Here is a 13,729-nt window from a genome sequence, read left to right on the forward strand (position 1 = left end):
TCTTTTTCTTTATTTTTTTAGATTCTATCAACTTTCAAGAACAAATGTGCCCTATAACTCATGGAAGAAAAACTACAAGTCAAGACATCTTTGGGTTCCAAGTTGCCGAAGTATGGAACAAAATCTATAGGCAGCACCCTGCAATCAGTGTCGAATGGGACAGCTGTTAATTTATCAGGGAATTCTACAAGTAGCAGTGGCAAAAATTTCATCAAGCACAATGGCTCTATTAATATGTCTTCCTATTCTTTTAACTGGAGAAAATCAAATAAATACCAACTCAATGAGCAGAGTAGTAGAGATTCTCATTCTACCCAGAATTCATGTGGCAAACTAGTTGACCCTGAAAAACATGTTAATGCTCAAGAAACATTTGGTAAAGGTGGATTAAAGAGGGATTTGAAGAGTGTTTCTTTACTTACATCAAAGATAGCAAAGCCATCCAATATGTTTGTTTCATCTTCAGAGGAGTTAAACCAAAAGACTTTGTGTGGACTATCTAGTTCAGGTAAATTCACCAAAGCATCGTTGTTAGGAAGGACTTCATATTCTTCACTTAATGCTCCAAAATCACAGTTAAATGGATTTTATGGAAATAGACCAACTATAAGTATGCAAAGGCCTAGAGCAAACTCCTGTACCACCAGAAACAGTTCTGGAGAAAGTTTAGCACAGAATCCAGACAACATGAAATCTTTTCCCTGTGAAAAAATAGTACGGTCACAAAGTTTTTCACATTCCATTCAGAAGTCTTTCCTTCCACTTTCATCCATAACTAGATCACATTCCTTCAATAGGGCTGCAGATCTGACAAGGCCTTATCAAAACCAACAGTTGTCCCTTAGAGTAGCTCCAAGGTCAAACATGCAGTCAAAAAATGTAAGATCAGAGGTTCTCAATAGAAATGAACATTTAGCATTTGGATTTAATAGATCTTATGCTACTTTTTCAAGTGGTGGTTTAAAGAAGTCAGTGTTACCAAATGGCTCAGGAGTAACATCTTTTGATTATAGGTTGGGTCGAACCTCTTTACTGAGTCCAAACAGACCGCAATTTACTGAGAAGATTATAGAGGATGATAATAAAAATTCAGCTGGTGACAAATGTGTATTGGAGGATTCCTTAGTTTTGGGTAATGATGGAGCTATGGAGAAGGAAGACGACTTAGTAGAAAATTATAGTTCTAGAACAGAAAGTAGCCAAGGCATAAATGATAATATGCTGGAAGATGATGTAAAAGTCAGATATCTGAGTGATGATGTGGATGAAATATCCCTTTCATCTTTGTCTTCTTCTGATAAGAATGATTTGAGTGAAGACTTTAGTGATGATTTTGTAGATATAGAAGACTCAAACAGAACTCGGGTAACCCCAGAGGAAGTCCCACTCAAAGAGGAAAATCTTGGAAGTGTTCCATTAGTGGATCCATTTAATTCTTTGAAAGAAAATGAAAAACCCTTCAATAAAACTGATGAATGGATAGATATCAATGTACCAGGTAAGTATTTTTATTTTGTTCCCTCTAGAAAGTTTTATCATAGATGTTTTAGTAGCCAGGTTTGTTTATAGGAATAGTCTTTAGGAATTTCGAGTAAATATTCTTTACCATGGCTGATCTGAATGAATTTTAGAGGCAAGGCTGAATAGGGAAAGTAATTAAGCTCCTTTTGGCAGCTAGGTATCACAGTTGATAGGATCTTGGACATAATCAGGAAGACCTGATTTCAGATTTTGTTTATGACACTGTCTTACTATACACTTACTGTATATAGACCCTTTATTTGCTTCAATTTTCTCTTCTGTAAAATGAGAATAATAATACTAGGTTATTCCCAGAGGTGGGAAGTACGTGAGAATTAATAGCTATAAGCATTTTGCAAACCTTAAAACCTATAGAAATACTAGCTACCTAGTGCTTTCCTTCTAATATTTACATAGCTATCTACCTAATCAGGTAGGCAAGATCATCATTTTTATGTTTTCTCTTTTAGAATCTGTGGCAATAATGAGATCATACTTTTGCTTAACTTCCTGTTTAGTTGTATGAGTTAGCAATTTCTAAGCCAGGGTAGGAAAGCAATAACTCAAAGTATTTTTCTTTATATGTAAAATACCCAATGAAGGGTATAGTTTTAAGCTTTACAGGTAGTGTTACAGGATAGAAACTAATAATTACTGACTTTTATATAGTACTTTAAACTTTGTGAAGCTCTTTAATTTGAGATTCATAACAAACTGGTAGATACCCCAAGTATTTTTAATTCTTATTTTACAGTTGGAAAATTGAATTTAGGTTAAGTGCCTTGTTCACATGCTACACATTTGAAATTTAAACCCAGATATTTCTGACTACAAGTCTTATCATACTGTTCATTTTGTTATTCTGCCTCTAAATAAAATTGTTGGAGCTTGCATCTTCTTTTTATTTTCTTTATGCTAACATTTAGCATAGTGACATGCATACAGTAGATGCTTATTAAATATTTACTAATTGATTTACATTATAAGCTGCTTAGGCAAAATTAACAACGTATTTATAAATGTATTGTTTCTACTTTAGCCATGTTAACATTCTATTAAATAATAAATACTTTCTGGGTTGTTCCCCAGTGTAGTCTTATAATCTTTATAGAATATAAAAGTCTATAGCCACTTTATTCAGTACTTTATTATTATTACTCTTGAACTGTTGCTGACATTCTATTTGATTTATTCCCCCTTATTGACCAAATTAGGCATCAAGGTGGAGCAGTGGATAGAGTGCTGCACTTAAAGTTAGGAAGACTCATCTTCCTAAGTTAACATCCAACTTTAGACACTTACTAGCTTTGTAACTCCAGGCAAGTCACATAGAACCTTGTTTACTTCAGTTTCCACATCTGTAAAGTGAGCTGGAGAAGGAAATGATATACCATTTCAGTATCTTTGCCTAGAAAAATTCAAATAGGTTCATATAGAATTGAACGTGATTGAACAATTTGCCACATATACTTCTTGTTTAAAAATATAATTCATTTATTTTTAGGGTTCTTAAATTTTTGAGTTCCAAATTTTCTTTCTTCTTAGTCCCTCTTCCACCTGTTAGCAAGGCGAACAATATATATATATATATATAAAATCATGCAATACATTTTCATATTAGCCAGTTTGCCCAAAAACAAATTAAGAAAGCAAGAAAAAATAAAGTGAAAAAATTATACAGTTTGCATCCAGTTCTCATCATCAGTTTCTCTCTCTGTAGGTGGATGACATTTTTTTTTAACATGAGTTCTTTGCAATTATATTTGATCAGAGGAACTTGTCTTTCACAGTTGATTATTGATCATTGTCAGAAGGTTACACTCTGTAAAAAGATGTAAGAATGTAATGAGGTATATAAGCCAAAGAAAAATTTGGGTGGGATTAAGAAGAAATATTTGAGATGCTTGACAAATAGTTAATATTGCAGAACTAGAGTTGAGGAGTGAGACAGAGGCTGAACATAAGGATTTGGGAGTTGAATGTCTGAACATAAGGATTTGGGAGTTGAATGTGTAGAGGCCCTGATTAGATTAATGGTAACTGGTGAGCTTATCTAGACCACTGTTCTTAACTTTTTTTGTTTCATACATCCCTTTGGCAGTTTAATGAAGCCTCAGGACTACTCAAAATAATATTTTTAAATAATAGGAGAAAATGATGAATTTCACTTAGATAAAGATATAATTTTTGCATCCAAAGAATTCCTGAATTCTATGCCCAGATTAAGAATCTTTGAACTAGAGTAAAAATTAGCAAGAACAATGAACCTAGGGAAAAGAGCCCTTAAGTACATTGATACCTTGTAGTCATATGCATGATTTAATCAAAGCAAATCAATGGTTTTGGGAGAAAAAAAAAATCTTTTTGATCAAGAGTGACATATGAAAGGTGGTTGCTCCTTTTAAAGTGAACCATATCTTCTTTTGTCTGTTAGATTGGCATTTTATCTTTATTTTTTCCTGAATCAATTAGGGTTAAGTGACTTGCCCAGGGTCACACAGCTAGGAAGTATTAAGTGTCTGTGATCAGATTTGAACTCAGATCCTTCTGACTTCAAGGCTGGTGCTTTATCCACTGCACTACCTAACTGCCCCTAGCTTGGCATTTTAAAAGAGAAGTTTTATTTGTAATGCTTAAATATTCAGAGTAGACAATATAAAGTTTTTCTTAAGAAAGAAACTAACTCTTTTCAAAATAAACTAGTACTTATTCTGCCAGTAATTTGTTTTTCTCCCAAGCATTTTTAATTTCTTAGGTATGAATCTTTATACTAGCAAATGAATATAGAGACATAAGAGAATAGAATTTCATATTATCAGGTATGGTGTTAGTGACCATTGAAGATTACCTCTCTTTTTAACTGTCTAGAATGTACTACCATATTATTGGAACCCAGACTTGACAATACCCATATAAAAGAGAATTCTTGCCTTAAAGTCATTATTTTTGTGCTTTGGTGATAGAATTGGAGACTTGTGACTGTTTCTGATCCTAAAGGCTCTTAAATTGATTGAAGATGCTGTTAAAATTCAAGACAATTTGAGGACCCTCCAAGAATGATAGTAGTCATAATGCGTTAGTTCATAGATATTTAGACAGTAAAGTGCTTCTAATGTTTGGGTGATTTTCTAATCTTGAGTCTCTAACCATTAGTTGAAGGTTAATGTTTTTTAGAAAAAATACTGTTAGGAGAATTTTAGATTTTTGTATATATTATTAAATAAGTGAATAGAACTAAGTTGTGTTTTTTTGGCAGGACAGAAAATAACTAGGTATTTTTAAAAATCTGGCAAGAGGCATTGCTTATTATTATTATTAATGCTCAGAATTTGAAAAATGCTGCAGTATGAAATTGAATTTTAAAACCTGAGAAAATAATTATTTTATTGTGTTATGGAGTAAATATCTTTTTTTTTCTTTTTTAATTAGTAGAAGACAAGAATGAATGTACCAAGCATACCACTGGGAATAATCTAATTTCTCCAGATATGGATTACAGAGCTGGTTCTTCATTTGAGCTCTCCCCATCTGATAGCTCTGATGGAACATACATGTGGGATGAAGAGGGTTTGGAGCCCATTGGAAGTGTCCATCCATGTGGAAGCTATGAGTCTTCAGAAATGAACAGCATAGTATGTATGAATTTTTGCAAGTTTTTGGGTGCATTTCATTTTTCTGATTCTAGAAAGATAAGAAATAATTAGTTACGTAATGGAACTTAGAGGCTAAAGGACTTCCAAAGCATCTGAAATTAAGCAGTGATATTGAAGTAGGGAGTAGTGAAGAAGACAAAGACATGCATGTTTGAGTGTTTGTTTTATTTTTTGTATCTTCTTGGTAGCTTATTTTTATAAGCTTGCTACTTCAGTGTTTTGATAGCTTCTTATCCTATGTAGTTCTTGTCCAGGTCCTTCCATAAATCCTTCAAGAGGCTATAGACCTTTGTATAGGTTTTTAAATAATTCTTGTTTTTCAATACTAGGTCATTTTTTCCATTCATACATGGCCTTGATGATGTCATTATATTTTTGTTAATAAAATAATATTGATTGCTTGTATTTTTACCAACGTATTTGGTAAGAGTTAGAGTTTTTCATTGTTAGGTAACATGACATTGCAGAAATACTAAGCAATATAATACTCTCTGTAAATTGTTATAATTTAAATAACTCAATATATTTAGATTTGTAGTGACTGTCTTGAAAGATGACCCTCATTTAAAAATCATAAGTTTGTTATTCTGGGGGATATTTTGTATTCCAACAGTCTCTTCAAATGCTAAATGAGATTCAATTATAATTTTTTCATTACTATTCTCTGGGTATTAGAAATTAAAAAAAAATATTTTGCTACTTTAGTCTACTCTCTAGCAGAGAGTTTAACTCTGGATGCACATTGTCTGTTGTCCACATAATGACATGTAGTTAGATAGAAAACTTAGCAGGCCTGTCATTTGTAAATGGGCTCAGAACCAAGCAGGAAGAGGAGAATGGGTTGGCTTATACTCAAGAAATTGAAAATCTTTTTTTTTAATGCTTCCAGACTTCTCCCAGAAACAAATTCCCTCTGTTCTTAATATCAACATTTTACCAAATATAGTCTTTGTGAAATTAAAAATGAGTATCACACAGGGTAATGGACAGTTATATATGGTGGGTATGAGTAGGCTGCAACATAACATATGAGGAACTTTGAAGAGGAATTAGAGTATAGATATCATTAGGGAAATATAATGAGGCAACAGAAAGATGAATTGGTCATGTAGCAAGAGAGGATAACCTGAAAGCTACCCTAATATCTTTGTGATAACAGGAAAAATGAGGGAAGTCCCCAGCATTTTGGAAGATTCCTTGTGATGAATTTCTGGGAAGGCATAGAGAAGAATGGAGGGAAAAACTAAATCATTTGGAATGTAGGTGTATTTGTTTATGATATCTTGCAGTGACTATTGTTGCCTGAAGAAGACTGAGGATCTGTGGCATCCTTCTTAGTACTTTGAGCCTAAATAGTAAGGCTGCTATAAACCCTATGGACCATGCAGGTAGGTCAGTTGTAGATAGAGGCTGTAGAGGTTGAGAGTGGAATGAAGGTATTATATAAAACTGTGAGATCATATGATAATGTTCAGTGAGGGAAGTAATTGCTCTAGTAGCAATTGGAGTGATCTCTCTGATCCTCAGTTTGTTTCATTAACACCCCCAGATCTGTATATTGGATATTAGAAATGTTGCTAGGATTCCTGGTTCAGGTCATATTATTCTGCATTTTCTACCTCAAGATGATTGACCTACAGATGAAAGTTGTGTTTCTGAGGCCAGGTAACATATACTAGACTTCAATGTATAAAAGAGAAGGCAGTCCTCTATTGAAGAAATCTTAAGAGAATTTTCACTAACTTCTTCCCCACTGGGACTACTCCCTGACTGCTTCAGTTAGGGGGGAGGGGGTTGGAGGGGAAGGTGGGGTATGTGGGAGTGAGAGTGGTGGGGAGGAGAGAGAGATAGACTTGTATCAACTACTTTTTGGGACCTCAGAATAGACTTGGCCTGGAATTAAATCACACTGCTGGATCTCTCCCTTCTGCAGCACACTAGAGGGAAATTTTCATGGTTAATTACCTAAAAATCTTCTTAGAAGTTTAAGAATCTATTGATGGAATTGATTCTGTGGCCCTATAATAATATCAGGCATTTCTGGAATTGGTTCTGTAGCCCCATAATATCAGACATTTCAGTCGTATTTTGAGCTTTATAAAACATTTTCATTGTGCTGTATCTAGAATTGGAGGAGACTTCAAAGGCCATTGATTAGTCTTCCCTATCCTCCCTCATCTTGTACACTACATAAAATTATGGTCCTCACAACAACTCTTCAAGGCAGGAATGACAGGTATGATTACTGTTTTACAGATGATAAAATAGAGACTGAGGTACTTCAGACCTCCCAAAAAAATTCCTTTCCATTATGTAGAATATAGTTTGATGTATCAAATGAGGCCAAATGAAATTCTTCAATGGACCAATTGGTAGGAAAATCCTGGAATAAAAAAATTCAGAATAATGTGACTTACATCATTGAAAACTTCTTTGGATTAGGAAGTTTTTCCTTAATATGATGCCAAAAGGTTGGTTTTTAGCTAGTAATTCTCACGAAATTCTCACTTTATAAGCAAAGGATGTATGTTGAGGCACTTAATGGCATAAATTGATAATGGGAAAGCACATTCTAATATCTGCTAGAGCCATTGCTTTATTACTTTAAATTTACTATATGATCTTAAAAGGTTCAGTCTCTGATTCATTTCATTCCCAATCCACAAGGAACATCTGTGTAAGTAAAGGCTGCTTTGCAACTCCTTCAAGTTTATGATTTACAGCTGGTGGAGGTTCTCGGAGAATTGACCTGCCCCTTCACCTAGGCATGGTCTATATAGGCATATAGAAAAAAGTATTTAACCTAAGCAAAATTCATCTCTTATTTTTATGATATAGTATAAAAGCATATATATACATGTATGTATGTGTGTGTGTATCTTGATATTATTTTTTTTAACAATAAATTGTGAAATTGGCTACATCTAAATTCCTTTCATCATCATAGTGCATTTTCTTTTTTAAATGAGAAACTTCTTTAGTGAGATGGAATTTCATTCTCATTTATTCTATTTTTAAGGTGACAACTGATTACAAAAGAGTTACATCATTCATGACATTGATTTACATCTTTATATGTCATGCTCATATTATTCCAGATGTGACATAACTAATCCAGAGTAAAGGGAAAAATTTGGAATATAAATTAATTTCTTCTAATATAAATTCTATTACACTCATTCTTTTTAAAAAATCAGTCACAATCTGACTCATGCCAAATTAAGTAAATTAAATCTCTCAGTCTTTTTCATATGAATTTCTAGTAAGCCAATTCTACTTCATTCTTCATATACAACTTTTAAATGTCAGAAGAAGGATTTGAAACCAGTTTTCTTTTAACTATTAAGTATAAACTTTTTCCACTTTAGTATATTGCCTCCAATGGTATAATTCAGATGTGATTCATATAATCTCAATTGAAAGGGACCCCCAGAAGATTTCCAAAGGAATCTTAATCCACTCCAGCACAGGAAATACATTTCTACAAAGCCTCTGAAAAATGATCATACCACCTTTCCTTGAAAACCTTTAGTCATAAGTAATATATTACTTCCCAAAACAGGCCATTTCATTTTTGAAAAGTTCTTTTGGTTAGGAAGTTTTTCCTTACATGATGCCAATGGGTTGTTTTTTCCCTGCTTCCAGGAAGAGGTAAAAAGACTCAATGAATGCCTCTCTGATTTCCAGGGAACAAAATCATCCTTGATAGAGTATAAGTACTGCTTTGAGAAAAATAAAGAAAAAGAACTTTAGGAGGTAAAGGGAAATCTAGCCTGTGTTAGTTTGATGGATAGAAGAATGTGACTCAGGAACACTCAACCATTTGAGCCATTTAATCAATTTGAGATTTTTCCAAAAGAGAAATGAAGTTGGACCCTCTGTAGAGGTTATTCTTTCCTATGCTCCAGAAAATAGTGGTGAGCAATCCCAGGTACTATCAGCAAAGATTTCCAATAATCAGAGGAAGAAAAAAAATTCTTCTGTTCGGTAATGAGATAAACAAAGTGAATCATGTCAGTCAAAAATGAACATTTATATAGTGAGATATTTTCCCAAAATATGATAAAAGACTTGCATGGCATCAGTAAAAAGGCTGATGGACTAAGACTATATCAAGATTTTGTCCTACAGAGAAATCTGTGAGATGAATGGCACAAATATGGAGAGTACCTAGGTGAAAAACATTAGGAGAAAGTGAAAATGAAACTGATAATGAGTTCTAAAAGTAGAACACAAAACTAGTATGGAAACTAATAGTTTGAGTGATGAGTGTAAATTGAAGGAGACAGATTTTCTATTCAAGAAGAAACATTCCCTTTTTCTTAGAGCTATTCAGGACTGGAATTGGTTGTTTTGAGAGATAAGAGGTCTTTAGGCAGAAGTTGGATGGCATTTTATCAGGCATCTGTTTATTGAAGGAATTCTTCCTCAGGTATGGGTGGTATAGATGATCCTTAAGGTTCCTTTTAACTCTGAGATCCTATAACTCCATTTGTTAAACTTAAGTCCTCAAAAAAAATGATAAAAAATGTTTCGATATAGTTTTTAAAGTATGTTTAAATACAAGTTTTAACTGGAAATATTTAAAGGATTGAGTTTTTAAATTATACTTAATGCAACTTTTATAAGGAATTTTTGCCTTGTCCCTATATTTTCTTTGGCTTCTTCATTGTCTTGATAAGAATTTTTAAAATTCTTAAAGGCAGAAATTTTAAATTTGCTGTCAGGGATATAGGGACTTCACTATATATCATGAGTAAAACTATCTAATGATGAAAATGGTATTTTAGAAAGTTTTATTATATGTTCAGAGCAGTAATAATAATAAACATTGACATAGCCCTTTAAGATTTGTAAAATAATACATAATAATATATATTTACATAATATTAACTCACTTGAACTTTACAGCATAAATTAGGGAAAGAGAATAGAGATGGTAAGATCAATAAAGATATAGGTAGTAATTCAGGAATCAGATAGTTAGGGGCCTGAACTAGTAGAATGGAGAGAAAAAAAATTACAGATCTTGGTGAGTGATTGAATAAAGTAATAGACTAGTCTTATCTCTTTTGTTTGTTAAACTTTCATTTTTTTCAGTGAACAAAGTCCATTTTTTTCTCCCTTTCATCCTCCTCTCCAATGAAAAAAACAAAGACTTTCTAATAAACATGCATGGTCAAGAAAAACAAGTTTTCCTGTTGTCCATGTCCAGAAATGTATGTTTTCCTTTATGTTCTCTGAATTCATCACATCTCTGCCAGGAGGTGTTGGTAGTGTGCTTAATAATCCATCCTATGGAATTGTGGTTGGTCATTATGTTCAGACCTCTTTTAAGGCTTTCAGAGTTGCTTGTTTTGAGTGTTGTTGTCACTTATTAATTGTTCTTAGATCTGTTCACTTCTCTCTGAGGCACTTTCGATGACTCTTCTTCTCAGGCATGGTTGAAATGACCCTTTTGTTTGATAAATGAGGAAACTGAGTCAGGAAAGTCAGGTGACTTGTCTTTCTGCCTCAGAGATATGCACCAAGCCCCTCCCCTTCAGCCCTATATCCTCAGAGTCTCTTTTGGATTTTTATCTAAGCTGTATTCCCAAGAAATAGGTGGTCTGATCTCTTGCTCTTTCCAAGAAGCACATTTTGTCAGGAAACCTTTTTCTTCGAGGCTTAGAGCAAATATGCAAATCTTTCCTGTGCTTTTTTATGTGCAGTGCCTAGGAGATGCATTCACAGGGGTACTGGACCAACGTCTCCAGAAGAGCACCACCTGGTGGGAAACCCGATTTGACATGCCCTCACTGGGTTATTAAATCATGACACAATGTCTTCCTTTAGGTCTTGGGAATTGGGCTTGAAGTGATGAACTGAACCAGCTATGCCCAGCGAAAGAATTCTGGGAGATGACTAAAAACCATTACATTGAATTCCCAATCCCTATATTTTTGCCCACCTGCATTTTTGATTTCCTTCACAGGCTAATTGTACAATATTTCAGAGTCCGATTCTTTTTGTACAGCAAAATAACGGTTTGGTCATGTATACTTATTGTGTATCTAATTTATATTTTAATATATTTAACATCTACTGGTCATCCTGCCATCTAGGGGAGGGGGTGGGGGGAAGGAGGGAAAAAATTGGAACAAGATGTTTGGCAATTGTCAATGCTGTAAAATTACCCATACATATAACCTGTAAATAAAAGGCTATTAAAAAAAAAAAAAAGGAATTGGGCTTGAATTCCAAAAGCATCTGGCCCACTCATAGCAGCGTGCAGGTGTCACACGTATAGAGGTCACATGTTGGGGCTCATTGGACCAAGGATGATTGGGAGGCTGGTGATGCCTTTAGAACTAACAGGAAAATTGAAAAGAAGAGGAGGTTAGGGGTAGAGATAATGACTTTTATTTGAACATACTGAATTTGAGGTGTGCTTATGAGATACTCAGTTTGAGATATTTAAAAAGCAATTGGTAATATGGGACTGGAGCTTGGAAGACTAGGAAGCTAGGCAAGTAGATTTGGAAATCACCTGCATAGAGAAGATAATTGTATTTATAGGAATTGATGAGATCACCAATACGAGATAGTGAGATATAATAAGGGAAAAGAAAAGCTGGCCCAGGTGAGAGCCCTGAGCTTACTCATGATTAGTTGGAATGACTAAATGAAGATATGCCAAAGGAGAATTAAAAAAAAAAGAGTAGTTAGTGGTAGGAGAACCATTATATTGTCACAAAAATCTAGAGCATAAAAAGATCCAGGAGGAAATGATCAACTATCAAAGACTGCAAAGAAATTAAAAAGAGTATTGAGAAAAAGGCATTAGATTTGGCAATTAAGAAATCATTAGTAACTTTGGAAAGAGCATTTTTAGTTGATAGCAGCTGGAAGCCAGATTGCAGAGGATTTGGAAGTGGATGAGAAGAGAAGAAATAGAGGTACTTAAGTGTAGGTCAATTTCTTAAGGCATTTCATTTTAATGTGGTCAGGCGGCAGGATTCATTAAATAAGGTGATGAAGAGCAGAGAATAGGAGGTTAGAGGGTGCAATCTACTGAAGATGAGGAGAGACATTGAGGTCAAGAGTTATAGGTCCAGGAATTTGCCCTGTCAAAGAGAAAGACTCCCTTTTCATCAGAGATAAGAGCAAAGGAGGACATGGTGAAATTTAAGTTGATATCTGTATTGGTATTGTGAGATGAGAATCGGGAAGAAGAGTTCTCTTTTGGCAAATGGCCTAATTTGGAGAGAGCAATTTTGGTTGAATGATAGTCAGACCATAGCAGGGATCCTCAAACTTTTTAAATGGGGGGCCAGTTCACTATCCCTCAGACTGTTGGAGGGCCGGAATTAAAAACAAAAACTTTGTTTTGTGGGCCTTTAAATAAAGAAACTTCATAGCCCTGGGTGAGGGGGATAATTGTTCTCAGCTGCCGCATCTGGCCCTCGGGGGCCGTAGTTTGAGGATTCCTGCTGGGAGGTTAAAAAGAGAAAGGGAATCATTGAATGTAAATAGTTGTCTCTCAAAATGTTTTGTTTTCTTATTTAGTAATTAGTTTAATTCATTTAAATAGCTCTACTAGCCTATAAAGGCAAAATAAATGATCTCACTGTCCCTACAAATAGTTCCTGAAGAGAGTAGTTTATATTTCAGTCAAACTTCAAAAGGACATAGACCTTGAAAAGGACCGACCAGGGGGACTCTGATGCTTGACTGGTTGGTCACCATATACTTCTCTCAGCTGAATCAACTTCTCAGTGCCTATCCCCGTTGAATAGGCTTCTCACTGTAGTGAAGTAAGTCTTCTTTTGTGTGGTTGTTAACTATCATATTTTGGAGAACCAGAGAAAGCCTTTTGCAGTTGCAATACATTCCACTCAGGGTGCTATGAGGGCATTTCTGAAAAAGTAATCCTCCCTTTTAGTCACTGTCAATCTTCTCCATTAGGAGAAGGTTTGTACATAGGAAATACCCATACTGATTTAATTATAAAGCCAGAGCCTTTACCTCCTTGTTCTGTCTCCCGCCGCCCCCCCCCCCCAAATTGATAAATGTGGTTGAAAAGCAGAATTAAATAATTTTATAGCTAGAACAAGCCTCAGATATTATCTAGTCAAAATTCTTAACAGGTGAGAAAACAGTTGCTGTATTATTTGGTGACATGATCAAAGTTATAGAGCAATTAAATGGGAAAGGTAGGACTAGAACCCAGATTTTAAGACTGCCAGACTATTTTTCTTTAGATATCTATTATGTAAAGTTAATTTTCTTTATAATTCCTTAGGCTCTGTTACTATACCTTAATTACTTGCAAGTCATCTAATGCCAATTAACTTGCTTTAAACATTCAAAATATCTGTTATATTAGTCTTTGCTTTAGGGAATCCAACTTAAAGTTTTCAGTATAATTTATTTTTTAAATAAGACTGGTCTTAATTATAAGCATAATTAATATTCCCATGGGAAAATGTATGAGGTTTGAATTCTGATTTAACTTCTCTTAGGCAAATATTAGGCAAAATAAAATATATAGATGAAAGAATGTAAATAAAATA

At 34.3% G+C, this 13,729-nt stretch overlaps 1 protein-coding gene across 4 annotated transcripts in view; it reads left to right on the forward strand.

The window, feature by feature from the left end:
* CCSER2 (coiled-coil serine rich protein 2) overlaps positions 1-13,729 on the forward strand; it is a 110,551-nt gene that overhangs the window by 16,997 nt on the left and 79,825 nt on the right. For 3 of the 4 annotated variants that reach the window (XM_031956728.1, XM_031956727.1, XM_031956725.1), the window contains exons 2-3: positions 22-1,498; positions 4,951-5,153. In XM_031956728.1, the coding sequence (XP_031812588.1) occupies positions 61-1,498; positions 4,951-5,153 (1,641 nt within the window). In that variant the 5' untranslated portion in view covers positions 22-60. The remainder of the gene's footprint in view (positions 1-21; positions 1,499-4,950; positions 5,154-13,729) is intronic. The other variant, XM_031956726.1, reaches the window with a different exon arrangement.

The sequence above is a fragment of the Sarcophilus harrisii genome, chromosome 2, assembly GCF_902635505.1.
Source record: "Sarcophilus harrisii chromosome 2, mSarHar1.11, whole genome shotgun sequence".
Lineage (NCBI taxonomy): Eukaryota > Metazoa > Chordata > Mammalia > Dasyuromorphia > Dasyuridae > Sarcophilus > Sarcophilus harrisii.